A 16881-nucleotide genomic window follows, 5' to 3' on the forward strand; every position below is an offset into this window, starting at 1 on the left:
GTGGGTCCAGTCAAATAACTCAAAACGCTCGGTTTTTGAATGAAATTTTCTCGAATTTTTAATTATTTCTTAAAAAATAACTTTCTTTTTAAAAAATTTGAAATATATAAATATAGATTCGTGGTATTGATCATTATTTTTTTGATTTTTTGAAATTTTTTAAAAAAAGAAGTTTTTAGTTTTTTTTTGTTTTTTTAAGCAGAATAAATATAGTTTGTGGGACCGATCATTATTTTCTCGATTGTGCATTTACTGGAAAATGAATTTTCAAATTTTTAATTGTTTTAAAAATATAGATATAGATCTAAGGGACCAGTAATTATTTTCTTGATTTTTGAGGTTTTTTAAATTTTTTATAGTGCATAGATGTATAATAATATGGTAAATTGTACTGGTGGCCCAAAATATTTTACAAATGTTTCATTATGGTCCAAAAAGTTTTTTTCGCTACATGATAGTACAAAATGTTTCAAAGTTGTTTCATGATGGTACAAACCGTCAACTCGAGCTTGACGCCGTCAAGCCGACGCTGACGTGGCTACCACATATCACCTCCTTGCTGACGTGGCCAAAAAATTTTAAAAACTTTTAAAAATAATTTTAAAATTTTAATTTAAAAGGGAAAAGAAAAGAGGAAAGGGAAAAGAAGGGGAAGAGGAAAGAGGAAAGAGGGGAGAAAAGGAGGGAAAAGGAAAAAGAAAAAAGAAAAAAAAAAAAAAAAAAATTTTTTAAATTTTTTAAAAATAATTTTAAAATTTTCAAAATTTTAAAATAAATTTTTAATTTTTTTCTAAATTTTACTTTTTTTGTATTTATTATTATTTTTTATATTTTTAAAAAAATAGTTTAAAAAAATTATATTTTAAAAAAATAATTTTCAAAATTTTAAAATATATTTTTATTTTTTTAAAAAAAATTTACTCTTTTTTTGTATTTTTTTAATTATTTTTTGTATTTTTTTACTTTTTAAAATTTATTTTCTCTTAAATGACGTGGCGCACTATGATTGGTTCCACGTAACAAAAGTGACACATAGGACGCGCCACGTCAACAAAATGTTAACGGCGTCAGGGTCAATTAACGGTATATACCATCATGAAACAACTTTGAAACATTTTGTACCATCATGTAGCGAAAAAAACTTTTTGGACCATAATGAAACATTTGTAAAATATTTTGGACCACCAGTGCAATTTACCTATAATAATATTATGTATGCTCTACACAAAATATTATATTTGGATGATAATTGAATTCTTATATATTATTAGACATAATATTATACTCATGGGTGAAGGATGGTTCCATTCGCCCGTGAATCACATTAACTATCATCTAAATTAGAATTGGGGAGGATTATCTATAACAATGGATATCGCCCATGCTCGAGTAAGATTTGAAGTGCAGTCCCTTTGCCTTCATCGAAGCCCTCAACATCATAATATTACTCATTTTTGTTGGAAGATATGGTAACTCGCGAATTGCAAATGTCTTAAATTAGTCTTATCGTTTTGCGTGATTGCAGCTCCTTCAGTTTCCAAAAGTACGCAACGGTCAAGTAACCAGCGCGTGTTGCGTTTTATAATTTTAATTAATACTTAAGATTGATAGGATAAAACTTAGAAGTAACTTCTCCATCTCGATTTTGATTCATTATCTATTAAGTAATAAATTCATCTGGGTAATCACATAATGCATTGATATAAGGGAAGTGAATGGTCATTCAATCATAAGCAGAGGGAAAACTCATGAGGATTCTCGTGTTGCGGAAGAACCTAAAATAATTATATATAATAGATTTATTGTAGGTATATTTTAAGACCCAATGAGATTAAGACATGTATAAACACAATTATTGTATAAACAGAACAATTAGCCGTGAGAAAGTGTTTTCAGAATATACCATGTTAATAAACTCAGAAAAGAATTGGGCGTAAATTGAAACTATAACATTAATATTACAAGGTTACTTGACTCGTGCGATGCAGGGGCTTACAAAATAATTTTTAGATGTTATTTATTTTTGTTAATGTTACATTGTCAAAAATTACATTAACTTATAATCATAAAATACGTGTATGCATTTAAGGATATATATTTTTTCTAATAAAAATTTCAATTAGTTAATGAGAATGTCAAAGTGCATTACCCATTCGATTGAGTAAATAAATATGATAAATTATATGTTAGTTTTATATAAAAGGTTTTCTTAAGAAAGATTGAGAAATTTAGTAAATTTTAAAAAATAATCATTCAAATAAAAGTAGAAAATTAATATATATATTATAAGTAATATGTGATCCTTTCAAAAAATAAAAATATAAATGATATATTATTTTTTGGAAATATGTTTTTAGTGGAAAAACTACAAAAAAAAATTAAGTGTATTTAAGTGTTTGTATTACTGAGAATATGATAAATTTATTGAGACAAATATAATATGAATTTAAAATATGTATTTAAGAATAAGGACATGTTCTCGTAAAGGCCCTCCAACCTAATCCAAATCCAAATTTATTGTATTTATGAAAAGAGATTGAAGTTCTATATAATATTTTTTTAGGAGTCACCTTAGAATCAGACATGGCTAAATGAGAATTTCTCTTTGACGGTCTTTTAAGGATGACATTGTGTCATCATAACTCGTTTTTGTCCTTTTTAATTTCTGGGTGACCTGCTATAGGCGGTGCGGCCGGTCAACCTTATATTAATAACAATAAACGAAATTATTTATATATATAAAAAAGGCGTAAGGCAGAGGGGTTGGGACTATCGCCAGTGGCCGGCACCACACCGGCCGAGGTCGCTGACGGCCTCTGGGCACACGGGTGACCTTGAACGGGGGTGGTGGTTGCCGGCGACAGCCCTACCCCTGGGTCGGGATCTCAATGTTTAGATCCCGACCCACTTATGGGGTGGGGCTGTGGCTGGCAAGCCCCTGAGGCAGCCGGCAACCATGGCTCCCCCAGCCCGGTTTACCGATATTTTTTTTTTCCTGTGATTGATGTGTTGATTTATTTTTTATTTTTTATCTATATTATTTTGGTCTGTTGAGAGAACGGGGAAGACTGGCCGACCCTCTTGGTGTTACAAGGAGGTTGGCCTTTTTATGTCCAGTGAATTTCCATCAAATAAAGCAGAAAAGGTGTGCTTCGAGCTCTAAGAATGTCAACAGGAGTTCGCCTACTTACTGATGGTGCTATTAAAGGGAAGGGTGGTTTTGCCTGGGGAGGTGAAAGTGAATTGTGATGTGACCGTCTCGGTGCAAATGAAAGAAACAGGGATCGGTTTGATCGCAAGAAATACGTACTGAGAGGGACGCATTAATTATACGGGGAGTGGGGAAGACGATTTTTGCAGCAACAGCAGAAGTGGGCAGAGGCCTTGGCAGTTGATGAAGGCTTGAAGCTCATTAAGCAGAAGAGGTGGTCCTCTGTCACGCTGGAATTGGAGTTAAGTGTAGCTTTGTTTATGATGGAAGAATTGAAGGCTGCCCATGGCGATTGCGAATTCAAACACTGGTCAGCAAGATGAGGAGGGAGCTTAGTCTGAATGGGTCGGTCGTATAAAGATAAATTTGATTAGGAGAACAACAAATAATTGTACTGGTTGGAAGTTATTAAAATTTTCAAATATTTAATTCTCTTAATTCAGGGGCTTAGTTATTTAGCAAATATGCTTGAATACTAACCATCTAGCTGAAAGTACTAAAATTTGAATTATTACTATTTGAAGTAATGCATTTTTCATGTATTTAGTATTTCAGCTTAATCGTTAAATACTTCAAACTTATATCTAAATACTAACATTCATAACTATAAATACAAAAATTAGATTAATTTTAGTACATTGTTAGCAATTGAAGTACTAAAGTTTTCAAATATTAGTATTTCAGTTAGGCATTTAGTATTGTGAAAAGTACATGCAAATATATACTAATCTTCACAATTAGAAGTAAGTCAATCAAGTTTCGACACTTCATTCATTCTTGAAGGACTACAGTTTTCAAATAGTTGGTGATTTTAGCTCAAACATTTAGTATTTTTTTATTACATGCATAGTCTGATGGTAATAACTAAAAGTGGGTTAAGTACAGCACTTCATTTATATCTGAAGTATTGTGATTTCTAAATATGTGTTTGGTTTTAGAGTTAAGTAGAGTTGAGTTTTAATTTTAATTGGTTTATAATGATTGTGTTGTTGAATTATGAGAAAAAGTGTGAACACTAGTTATCACAATTTACATAATTTTGAGATTACTAATTTGTAATGAGATAACTTAGTAGAAATTGGCCTAGTTTTATCCAGTGAACTCATGTTATCACTATTTACTTATTCAATGATAATCGGTGCATAACAAGTGATAACATAGTTTAAATTGGCTCACTTATCACAAGTTGAACAGTTGTCATCACTATTTATATAATTTTGAGATAACCAGTTTGTAATATATGATAACTTGGTTCAAATTGGCCTAGTTATCACCTAATGAACTCTCATTATCACTATTTACTTATTCAATAATAACCGAACATAATAGATGATAACTTAGTTCAAATTAGCCCATTTATCACGAGTTGCACATTTGTTATCACAATTTAAATAATTTTGAGATAACTAATTTGTAATATGTGATAACTTAGTTCAAATTTGCCTATTTATCACTTGATGAACTCTCGTTATCACTATTTACTTTATCAATGATAACCGGTGCATAATGGGTGATAACTTAGTTCAAACTTGCCCATTTATCACAAGTTGAACAGTTATTATCACTATTTACATAATTTTGAGATAACTAATTTGTAATATGTGATAACTTAGGTCAAATCAGCCTAGTTATTCCTTGATGAACTCCCGTTATCATTATTTAGTTATTCAATGATAACGGATGCATAATAGGTGATAACTTAGTTCAAATTAGCCCATTTATCACAAGTTGAATATTTGTTATCACAATTTACATAATTTTGAGATAATTCATTTGTAATTTGTGGTAACTTAGTTTAAATTTGCCTAGTTATTACCTGATGAACTCACCGTATCACTATTTACTTATTCAATGATAACCGGTGCACAATAGGTGATAACTTAGTTTAAATTTTATCACAAGTTGAATAGTTGTTATCACTATTTACATAATTTTTAGGTAACTAACTTGTAATATGTGATAACTAATTTCAAATTGGCCTAGTTACCACATGATGAACTCCTGCTATCACTATTTACTTATTCAATAATAATCGATGCATAATAGGTGATAACTTATTTCAAATTTGCCCGTTTATCACCACTTGAACAGTGGTTATCACTATTTATATCACTTAGTGTCAACTAATGTGTAATATGAGATAACATAGTTGAAATCAGCATATTTGACAGTTGTTGAACTCCCATTATCGTTAGTTACTTCATTTCGGGATAACAAATGCTTCATGTGTGATAACTTAGTTCAAATGAGAGTTTTACTCTTTAGTAGGAGGATTTGTTGGACTAGTCAATTTTCCGTATATGAAATGGTACACGCCGAAAAGATATTTATAGATAATAATAAATGCGTAACTGGAAGAAAATAAATCGAAATAACAATATTATTGATATAAAAATAAACTGGCAACTAATTATATATCTTTTTCTTCTTAATATCTCATAATAACGAAATTTTGCGTAACTGGTTGTCCATAAATTTTGGTAGAACAAAGATTTTCTTCCACATTTCCCATTCAACTTTAATTTTCTTTTAAAATTAGACAAATAAGTTTGTTAAGTTAAAAATAAATAGATTAGAAATTTTTATGACATGATACGCGACGTCTTCAAAAATTCAAGTACCCGTTTTCAATGTAGAAATGGAAATATTTGTATGATATAATCTGATATTAGAATAACGTAAAGAAAATTGGAGAATATTTTCGAAAATATTGAAAATAAAACAAAATGCTAAGGGGATTAGGTGAAAAATGAAAAAAGTTGGGACATGTATCTGAATCAGGCCTCTGTCATGGGATCGGGTGGTCCTTCCAGAGGAGCTGATCTTCTCCAAGTTAGTGTGTCAGCTCAAATGAAAGATAGAATTGGCTATTGGGGGCGCGCGGAAAGCTAAACATGTCCCACCTAAACAACAATTATAGTTTGTTACTATGATGTCTGGACTGCTAGTAAATTTCATTATAAATTAGCTGCATATGTCAAATACGTGGACTGTCCGCCTCATATCACAGACATCTGTACCAAAAGCTTTTGTGTAAATGACAGTGTAAGTTCCGTTTTCAAAATGACTACAACTTAGTTGAATTATCATGCTTTCAACCAATATAGACACCCTTAATTAGGATAATAGAGGAAAAAAGAAGAAGAAGAGAGAGACATGGGGACATGGGTATGAAAGAAAATAACAATTCTAAAGACCCTTAGGATAATAGAATTGTCAATTCAAAGTCAATTTCATAGTAAATTAGATAACAAGTTGAAATACATTGTTAGGTCAAGTGATTTTATAGAGTACTGTACAGATAACTGTAATGCTTCCTAGATTACAATGTGGAACTACCTTTCAATTTACAGATGACTGTACATAATCCTATTTTTTGGTTAAGTATCTTCCCTATATAAATAGACCCTTAATTTAAAATAATGGAAGATAGATTTGGGGACATGGATAAGGACCAACGTATACAAACACCTTGTACATCCAAAAAAATGATAGACAGCATTCATGGCCAAGCACATAAATTTCGACTTTCTTGATTCACAATAAACTTATTACCGACATAAATTGAAAGGCATCATTTAGTAAATAATAATATGCGGTGTATTTCATCAACTAGATAGACCTCATTTAACATCTAGTAGGATTTTAATTACACCTCGACTTTTGGTATTCTGTACAAGTGACTGTCACAGATGATCACAACCACATCGATACTGACTTCATCGATTCATATGAAAACTTAAAAATACGTGGACCACTTCATATACTTGAGAAGCCTCATTTTGATATGCAGAAGAACGCATTGCCGTAGCACTTTATGGCATTCTGTACAATTCCCTGTAACGGATGAGCACACCACATCATTCTGGGATTTCCGGAATCAGAACTACCATTTTCCCTTGGAAATCTTGCAAGGCTTCATTTCATAAACTCAAAATCTATGTTGTTTTCCCTTCCTTATTTGATAGACCTCATTTCACCTCGAGCAGGAATGCTTTGACGAAGTACGCTAGTCTCGGTTCTTCCATTCTATGCATCCCCACATTATCAAAGTCGCCCTGCTGTTGCATTAAAAAGAACAAAAAATGACAAGTTTGCAACTTTGTTGAAACAAGGATTCTGTCCATTAACATTGGACGAGAGGATTAGCAACGAAGAAGTCGGTTCTTACCATCAAAGAAGCCTCATCCACGCAGTATGGTGTGATATGGTAGTCCTCACAGTATACAGTAGAATCGTTCTCTTTCAGAACTTACCATAGTGACATGATTGATGAAACTTCCCCCTACATGTTGTTGAGCTTTTCTTGAAGCTTTTCCTCTCTTTCTCGATGTCATTGCTTCCCACTGTGTTTTTTCCAAGCAGCTTGCCTGTCTGCTAAGCTTAATCTGAAGAGTATATTGCACCGTATAGCCTAACGTTAACAAATATTATTAGATCTATCCCAATGTCGATTTTTTACCTGAGGTATCTCAACGTTGCTAATTTGATATCACCATCTAGCCACATGGGATAGTTGGTGAAACAAATATAGCAACGTTGGGATACCCCGACAAAAAAACGACGTTGGGATAGATCAAAGAATATCTGTCAACGTTAGGCTATATGGTGCAATAAACCCTAATCTAAAGAAAGGAGCAGTTCCAAGTCAATGAAACACAGACTTAAATGCTTAGAGTCGTATAAAATGCTATCGGGCTATTATGCTATAAGTCATGTAACCTTTGCATCAGATAGTTGCAGTTGGATGGACTTAATAAACGAGTCCTTTTCGGCAGACTCTCCTTTCAGTTCTTCGAGCTGGGCCTCTAACTTAGTCTGTGTAATTGCTGCTGATTTAAGAAGGTCATCTTTCTCAGCCAGCTGTCTCTAGAGTTCTTCCAACTGCCCCCTCAGGAGAATGTACTCTTCGCTTTCTTTCTCCATTGTTGGACCTCTTGGTGAAAAGGCTGATAAGTTATCACCATCTTGGTCATAGCCGCTCCCATTCTTACCTTGTTCTTTGTCCCCGGGGTCCCTTTTCTTTTTATTGGTCATTAATTGAACTGCATTTCTCCCCTTCGGTTCGGGGACCTTCATCAGATTATAGCTTGAGCCAAATCAATGAAAGCAGACACCATAAAAATCTGGTTGCTTTTTCGACGAGAATAATTCCGCAACTTACAATGGGCAGAATATCACATGAGACCCCAAAACATAAAACAAGCAAACTCAAGCATAAAATACTTAAAATGATCGATCATATTCGGACTAGCCTCAACATAAAACAAGAACCCATCATCCAGTTCTCGAAGTCAAAAGTAAACTTACATCAGATGAAACACAAATAGAGCTGAAAATATTCAAAAAGTAATTTTCAGGACAATGATTCTCAAAGCCTCGTCGCGTATACGAATTGCTCGCTTTCCGATCCTATTAACATTATATTCCCAAATAAAAAAAACTTCAACATTGCCCAACATTAAAGATCAGAACTCGACATTATCTTTTCACAGCGATATCGAAAATCCTGCTTCAATGGTAATCAGATATCACTCTGTCATATATAAAGATTCAAACTTCAATGTAATTGATTCAACCAATGCTTCTCCGGCTGATAATCACCAAACCCCAAAACTCCATTTACAAAACAGCAGATAGTACGACGGAAAGCGAGAGAGAGTCTGAGAGTGAGTACGATCAGGGATTTGAATGAGCGGGACGTTTCGACGAGCTCGTTGAAGAGAACGCGATCCAGAGTTCCGCCGGCTTCCATCGAAAGCCACGACTTTCGGTCCCCGAAGCCCGAATTGTCCTACAAATCCATAATGTTCTACGGCTCAAACATACCGGAATGAGAAAGGGTGGTCCGATTTGGCGTCAAAAGTTGGCATCAGATGTGGGATTGTTCACTAATTATTGCTTAGGAAGATTCAAACGGTGAAGGAATGAAAGTATCTTGAAGATTTGCCAGAAATCGAGCTCTAATCGAACATCCCAACAACCTCGCGGGCAAGCAGAGAGACCCAAATAGCGAAAGATAGAGAGAGCACGAGCAGGGGGTAGAACAGCTGGACTTCGACCTTCGACTGTGGCGGGAGCGTCCGATCGAGCTTTGCCTGCCGTCGGAGCCCGAAATCCGCCGAGCGACGACTAGAGAGAGGGGTAGGAAAAGATCTTCGTTTGAAAGTGGCAGTAGGTTTTGGGAGGAGATTTGTCCGAGAATCTCCAGATTTTAATTAAGAGAAAAGGGTTAATGACCAAAATAATATCAACCTTGACAAATTTTATGCTGCATTTGATTTGTAAATAATATTTTAAAATTAAATTTTAAATTTGAAAAAAAGTGATATAAATGATTATGTATAGAGTATATAATTTGACTTTGTATGAATTATTTTATTTTATTGTGAAAAAAAAGTGATATATCATTTGACTTTATATGAGTTATTTTATTTTATTGTGAATAAAATTAAGTTAAAAGTATGATTTTAAAATCACACTAACAAACCAAACAAAACATTAACAATGCGTTTGTTTTCGGAGTTAAAGTCACGAATTTGTGATTGTGATTGTGATTGTAGAAGAAGACAAAAATATACGGGGTCCACCAGTTTGACTTTTGAAATATAAAATGAATGGAAGGTAAAGATAATTAATTATAATGAGATTGTATTTTAATAATATATGGGGCCCACCAATTTGACTTTTGAAATGTGTGTTTTGTTGTGTAGTGTTTTGAGTTAAAGTTAAAGTTAAAATCTTAAATCACGACTTTGAAAACAAACGGAGCATAAAATTTTGATACCGACTTTACTTTTGACAAAAAAATACTAACTTTGATTTTTTTTTATCAAGCTAAGCATTTATGTCATTTTTCATCTATTTTATTGACGCGACGAACAACAATGCCTACATAGCAAATGGTATTATCTCATGTTAGTAAAAATAATAAAAGGAGAGAAATGCTTTGCTCGGAGAAAGAATGCGAACCCCGACTAGCCACCATAATCTCGATTTGGATCATCGGTAACCTCAGAGAGCATCGACCTAGGAGTAGTGGCCTGGATCGAGGCCCTCCTTACCGAAATCAAAATAATCCCCAAGGGTGGTGGGATTGAGACTTCACCCGCCGGAGTCAGGAGAACTAATAATTTAATGATTCTCCCGATTCCGGTGGTAGGTCCTTAATTATGTCCATCACTCTCCTGAATAGGCTCGCTGGTGCCCTTTAGGGTCACCCCCGACTCCAATTGGGGATGGTGGCCTACTCTTTTTTCGATTAATGCCTTTCTCAATGTTTTTCCCTTTAATTTTTAAATTTTTTTGCTTTAGTGGCATGATAATATTTATCACGTAGACATCGATTTCCGCCGAGTCAACAAAATAGATGAAAAATTGTATAAATGTATAACGTGATAAGAAAATCAAAGTTTGTGTTTTTTTTGTTAAAAAATAAAGTTAGTGTCAAAATTAAAAAAAAAAAAACACTCAAATCCATGCTCTATTAAAGGAATAAAACGAACGGAAGGCTCAGATTTAATCTTCATATCTAACGGTAGTGGGTGCTGGCGGAACCCCAGACGCCTCGTTTTTTTTTTTTTTCTTTTGTTCCTTTCCCTCAGGGTGTTTCTACCTGGGTTTTTCAGTTGACTAACGGAGGTTCTTGTAAGAGCCCCAGTCGCTTCCTCTTCAGCAATGGCTTCCTCTTCTTCGTCGTCGAAAGGCCGCTATCACGCCGATCGCACCATTTTCATTCGGCCCATCATGGATAGCCTATCGAATCTGGAACTCCAAGTCTCTAGCTACCAGGTTTCAGATATAGATGACCGTGATCAGCCTCACAATCAGGTCAAGAAGTTGTGCCGGGAACTCACTTACATCAGATCTGCCTTCTTAAAGCTCGATTCTTTCGGGAGTCATGTCGGGGACAGGCTGTCCCAGCTGGAAAACTGCGTCAATGATGTTCTCAAGGGTGGTCCCGCCTCAGCCGACCACATTCAATCGGAGCTTCATCCTCTCGCCAGCAAAATCGCCGATTTGAAAGCCCTGCTTCTTCTGTTGCCCCAAGTGAGCTCTAGTCGTCCCCATACCAATAAGATAGAGCTAACTAACAATGGGATTTATAGCCATAATAAGTTATTTGAGCAAACTACGGACGATGGTGGCAGTTCCCTGCAGGAGGAACTCCTTGCGGACCTAAACGATCTAGCGAAGCAGCTCCTGCCGTATTTCGCAGCCTTTCCGCTCGGCAAGGTCATCAGCAAGAGAGTCCTGAAGAATTGGTGGCTTGGAGATGCAGAAGCTCTATTGCGACTTCCTCCTGACGAAGCAGAGAATAAGGCGGATCGAGTACTCGAGGACCTGGTGTCGAGGTGTGTGATTGAAGCAGTGAGGAAGCAGCGCAGACTGGTGGGGTTCAGGATATCCCATCGTTGGGTTCACTTTGCAGTGGTTAGGTTTGCAGAGTCACAAAAGTTCTTTGCGTTCGACTCCATGGGAAATCCTACTATGGAGCTGCAGACATGGTTGCAGAGGGTGTGTTTGGTTCAGACTAAAGATGGAAGGCCTTCTCTGGGTAACAACTACTCAAATGCAGGTCTCGATAAACTCGTGACCGTGTTCAATATAGGCGAGCCATACCCGTACATCAAACCAGAGTTCTTCTCTAAGGCAAAGGGTATCAGAGTTATCAGTCTCGGAAAGTGGCAGATCAGCAATGACTGCCACATTGAAGTAGAGAGCACTGAATTTCTCAAAGGCCGGAAGAGCTTGAGGGATTTGAGGCTGTTCAGTCTCCGGGGTGTTTCAAGAGTGTTTGAGCTTCCTGATGCTCTGTGCAACCTCAGCTCTTTGACAATGCTCGACTTGAATGCCTGCCACAGCCTCGAAGAGCTGCCCGCTGGGATAGGCTCCCTCAAGAATCTGATTTATTTGGACATCTCAGGGTGTTACTTGCTGGAAAAGATGCCCAAGGGATTGGCCTCCCTCTATGAACTCAGGGTACTCAAAGGATTCTTGATCATCAACAGCACAAATGAATCATCTTCTTGCAAGTTCAAGGACTTGGCAGGGTTGAAGAAACTGAAAAAGCTGAGTATCAACGCAAACAGGAGGGATTTCCCGGGAGAAGATGACCTTGATACTTTCCGTAAATTTTGGCTATTTCATGGGGAGGCAAATCCATATTGAAGAAGCCAGATGGACAAGCTGTTCAAGCCAACAGTACATCCAACCCAGAGGAGTCAGTAATCCAATCCGAGCAAGCTAATAGTTCCCCAAACCCAAACCTAGAATTACAATCCACCGAAGCTAATATTCAGTCGAACACTGGGGTAAATGCTTCAGGTCATCTTGAAGACTCCGCAGCAGAACCAAGAAAGTCAAATGACAACAATCCTCTTGGTATGAAGGATAATCAAGAGGGAACCACTCGTGCAGCAGAATCAAAACCAAAACTGAGGGGTGTCAGAAATCAAGATACTGCCCATGATGTTGCTGATGAAGAAATAGGTCCGTGGCAAATGGAAGGGACCAGTAATACTGGAGAAATAGTTGCAGAAACCGAGTCTACACGAGAAGGTATATAGATCTCTATCTTTTTCTTTTTCTGTTTCATTAAGCGTAACTGAACCTCTGCTAAGGTCATTAGACTTATTGAAAAGACTGGTGACCTTTTCTATAATAGGCTTGTAAGTAACATAAAATATCGGTTGCCACCTTAGTGGAGGTTCCTCTGTGGCCACCCTTAGCAGAGGCTCGTCCATGACCACCATAGTACAGTTTCGTTCCGTAGGAATTGGTTGTTTAAATTTTTTAATTTTGTGACAACAAATTTGATTGAAAATTATCTCTTATTAATCATATTGTTAAAAATTTTGTGAAGATGATGCGAGCATGTATGCATGAATAGTGAAATTTTCTTTTACAAATATATATAGAGGACTTTACAACTTTCATAATGGAAGGATCTCTAGAGTTCTATGAGTGGTGTGGCACGATATCAAGATGTCATTTGTTGCTTTGTGATTTCTGAGAATTTCAAAAGTCACTCAACAAAGGACTACTTACGTCCTACGTGACAACTTCTGGTGCGTTGCTTTGGCTTTTAGAACGGTATATAGATGTTTAGAGTCTCAATAAATTTTCACCACAGGGGATTCTGCCAGTGTAGTCGATGCTGGAAATACAGTTAAGAGAAAGGACGGTGCTGTGAAACAGGAGCCAGTCAGAGCAGTTGGTACAGGAGATAAGGCGAAACAACCTCGGAGGACGGAGACAACAAAGAATCCGATTAAGAAATTACTTTCAAATTTAACTTTGACAAAGTCGGGAGCTGAGGCAGATCTCAAGCATAATGAGATCTTTCTGAGTTTAGAGAAGTTGAATCTCCAATGTTATCCTAAGGAGACAGCTCCGGATTGGTTGATACCTCGGAACATGAAGAACCTGAAAAAGTTATACATAGTTGGTGGTAAGCTCCGCACTCTTGATAAAGTTCAGGGCAGCAGAGCCTGGAAAGTCGAGATATTACGGCTGAAGTTCTTAGAGGAGCTGGAGACAAATTGGGAAGATCTGCAAGCTTTGTTTCCTGAGCTGATCTACTTGGAGAAAGTCCAACATGAGAGGGAGAATGTCCAACATGAGAAGCTTACTACCTTCAAACGCAACAAGAAGAGAGATTGGGTGGAGGAAACAAGGGACTATGTATTACAATTTCACGAGGTATGTTGTCTTTCATTTGCGCACTCACAAGATATAGTTGCATTGAACTAGATAGTGTTCTCTGTTCCACATCCTTACCCTTCTATATATACGATTCGCCGGTGTACAAATTTAGACTAAATTTAATAGATATTAGTATGATATACTAATTAATGCTTCTTGCAGGACCTACCAATTAAGATGGAGATTGGTTTCAGTGAGTAGGAGGGAGGCTTCGACACACCCTCTGGCCAACTCTTTCTGCTTTGGATGTTTCATATGCAAAATAACTAGTTACATTAGGTCTCGTGCACTGTCAGACAGACATGGGTCACCTTTTTAACCAAACCATATTGATATTTGGCATGAGCAAATGTAATTGATTGTCGTCTTTCTTGGGTTTTCTGTATGAGGGGTTCCCCTGATAATATTCAGAGGGATGTGTCGTATATTATTATTGACAGTAAAGATTAGTTTGGGTCAACAGAAGCATCGGACGCTTGATTGTTGCTGCTGTACGAAGATTGGAACCATTTTTTTCTCAGTTAATCGACAGGACTAAGATGGCTTTTTGGCTGGAGCACAGTCTTGGAGGTCTTTATCCGAATAGTGCGATGGTGAACACTAGGGTGATGACGCTGAATTCGATCTATGCAACCGAGTCAACTTAGTTAGTGGATCTATCCTACAGGTGCCTGTTTCAAATATTCAACTTCGTAATCGTGTGCCTCAGAATTCGCACAAGTTTGAACTATGTTGGAGGATGTACATTGCAGAAACCTCAGCCAAAAGATGTTTTCTCGGAATCCATAGATCCACAGAGTCCACTATTAAGTTACCAAAACCGCATATTTTGCCAAGAAAATGTCTCCAGCTAGCACTCAACATCCATCATCATCGATGGAGTTGGCACTGCCGTTAGTCGCCATAAAATGCAGCAGTCCTTCTAAGGTTGGAAAGAATATTGCAGCATCTCATTCTCTCCACTCTCCAATAATTCTATGCACTCCAAATTGCTCATACTCGCAGAGGAGATAAGGGTGGTAGAGCCCTGCATTGATCACAATAACTAATCAAAACATCTCCCCTAGGCGAAGAGGAATCTTCAAGTACCTCAGCTGGTTTGTTTGCGATTAATCTGTTGAAAACTGGAGATATTGGCAACGAACAGCGAGTGTGAGCCGTATGAAGTTCAAAATTCTCTCTGCACTGACCGTACGAACATCACCAAAATGAAGAGATATAAATTGGAAGAAACTACAGAAGAAAACAGTAGTAGTACCTGAAAATGCTGACTAATATAAAACTCATCCACCATTAATCTTCATGTGGGCTGAAGCTCCGTAGTTGATGCAACGAATCAGCAATTCACCTCCCGTGCTTTCAGAAACTCGGCTAGGAAGATGAATTTGTGAGCTCGATGTAAAAATGATCTCAACTGCATAGCGAAAGTGTTGCCCTGTTCAATTAAAGAAACTGAACAGAACATGAGTCGATATCACATATGTTAACAGTATTCAATCAGTCCCCCAGAAAAATTTATAACTATCAACAGTAAAGAACGCTTTAATTTCACATTCGCAAATGTACGACATATGCCTGGGGTGGAATAACAACACCGAATTGTTCCATGCTCTTCCACTCTTGGGAAATCTGGACCTCGATGATCAACATTGCTCGGCGTTTTGAGAGGTTGATCCAAATTACATAAGCAAGAAGCGGAGGCCCTTCATATCAACTGCAGTTGAAGTTTGCCAAAATTTTAGGAAAATGGACGGAAACTTAATTCAGCAACAGATATCACAGTGAGAGAAGTGGATAATCTTTTTTATAAATGCAGAGATTATCCTAAAGCTGTTTTTGCACACTCCACTCCGGAAATGTACACTGTCAATGTAAATGAACTTCTGAAAACAATGGTACGGTGACTAAAACTGAGGAAAAGAAAATAAAAAAAAATGCAAAATGGGAAGAATCCCAAAATGAGGTACCCTGAAAGAAGCGGCTGAGGTCACATTTTTCATGATTATTTTGTTACAGGCTTATCAATCCGATAGTTCTCGACTAGTCCGCTTCTACTATCAGCCTCTGACACGTGAAGGCAATCCAAACAAGTGTATTACCCGTGTCATTGAATTTGGTGAGCCAGCAGTATATAATGAGAATGAGAGATGAACATATAATGAGAATGAGATGTGTATTGACCTTTGGAATTGGAGGTAGGGAGGTTCCACTTCGCTCTGTAGGTACGTCCTGGATGAGGGAAATCTTAGGCCATTGCCTGCTTTCCTAAATTTAGCGCAAAATATATATTTTTTCTAACGAAAATACATCAACTTTCATTTCCTTTCCGAATCTAGCATTCGTCAATTTTTTTCGTTAATTTTCACCGATGTGATGAATGGAACACCGAACTGGCATTAAAAAACTCAAAAATAATATGAAGTGCATAAAAAAATTCTTAAAAATTCAGAAAATAAGAAATTAGGAAAAATAAAAGAAAATTCATGAAATTTAATATAATTTCAAAAGAAATTCTGATCAAATTTACAAAAAAAAATAATAAGAGAAGAATATAATATAGATAACAAATCATACCATATCTACATCTATAACAATATATGATATGATTTTTTTTTTAGAAGCAAATATATATCACATCCTACCTATGAAAATACAATTTATTTTAATTTTTGAAAAGCAAATTAAATGATTTTCTTTTATCGAGATCTTTTTATAAAATATTTATAATTTTAGAAAACTCAAGAAAATTAAAAAAAATTTAAAAAAAGATCAATTTCATAAATTTATATATATGAATTAAAAAATTAAGAAAGCCCTATTTTTTAGAAAGCTTAAATATCCAAGAAAATAGTGACTAACCCCAAAAAAACTATATTTATATCTTTTAAAAAAATTTAAAGTTGAAAAGGTATGTTCTTTAAAGAAAACTAAAAAAATCGAGAAAATAAAGAACTGCCTCACAA

General features: G+C 36.0%; 1 protein-coding gene and 2 long non-coding RNA genes across 4 annotated transcripts; 1 reads left to right on the forward strand and 2 right to left on the reverse strand.

Annotated features, from left to right (window-relative positions):
• Positions 1 to 6724: 6724 nt before the first annotated feature.
• On the reverse strand, positions 6725 to 9426 carry LOC116188598. Its single transcript, XR_004152267.1, has 2 exons — positions 7383 to 9426; positions 6725 to 7272 (listed from the first exon to the last, which is right to left on the reverse strand). It is a non-coding gene; the product is annotated as an uncharacterized LOC116188598 (long non-coding RNA).
• Positions 9427 to 10826: 1400 nt separating this feature from the next.
• LOC116188548 (disease resistance RPP13-like protein 4) lies at positions 10827 to 14443 on the forward strand. 2 transcript variants are annotated; one of them, XM_031517982.1, is made up of 4 exons: positions 10827 to 12434; positions 12539 to 12772; positions 13347 to 13915; positions 14081 to 14443. In XM_031517982.1, exon 1 carries the CDS (start codon positions 10889 to 10891, stop codon positions 12380 to 12382), a length of 1494 nt encoding a protein of 497 aa, XP_031373842.1. In that variant the 5' UTR covers positions 10827 to 10888; the 3' UTR covers positions 12383 to 12434; positions 12539 to 12772; positions 13347 to 13915; positions 14081 to 14443. The 2 variants fall into 2 exon arrangements, with proteins under 2 accessions (XP_031373842.1, XP_031373841.1); XM_031517981.1 differs by having other exon boundaries at positions 10827 to 12772.
• Positions 14444 to 14664: 221 nt separating this feature from the next.
• On the reverse strand, positions 14665 to 15866 carry LOC116188549. The gene is made up of 2 exons (XR_004152264.1): positions 15177 to 15866; positions 14665 to 15098 (listed from the first exon to the last, which is right to left on the reverse strand). It is a non-coding gene; the product is annotated as an uncharacterized LOC116188549 (long non-coding RNA).
• Positions 15867 to 16881: the final 1015 nt, after the last annotated feature.

The sequence above is a fragment of the Punica granatum genome, chromosome 8 (assembly GCF_007655135.1).
Source record: "Punica granatum isolate Tunisia-2019 chromosome 8, ASM765513v2, whole genome shotgun sequence".
Lineage (NCBI taxonomy): Eukaryota > Viridiplantae > Streptophyta > Magnoliopsida > Myrtales > Lythraceae > Punica > Punica granatum.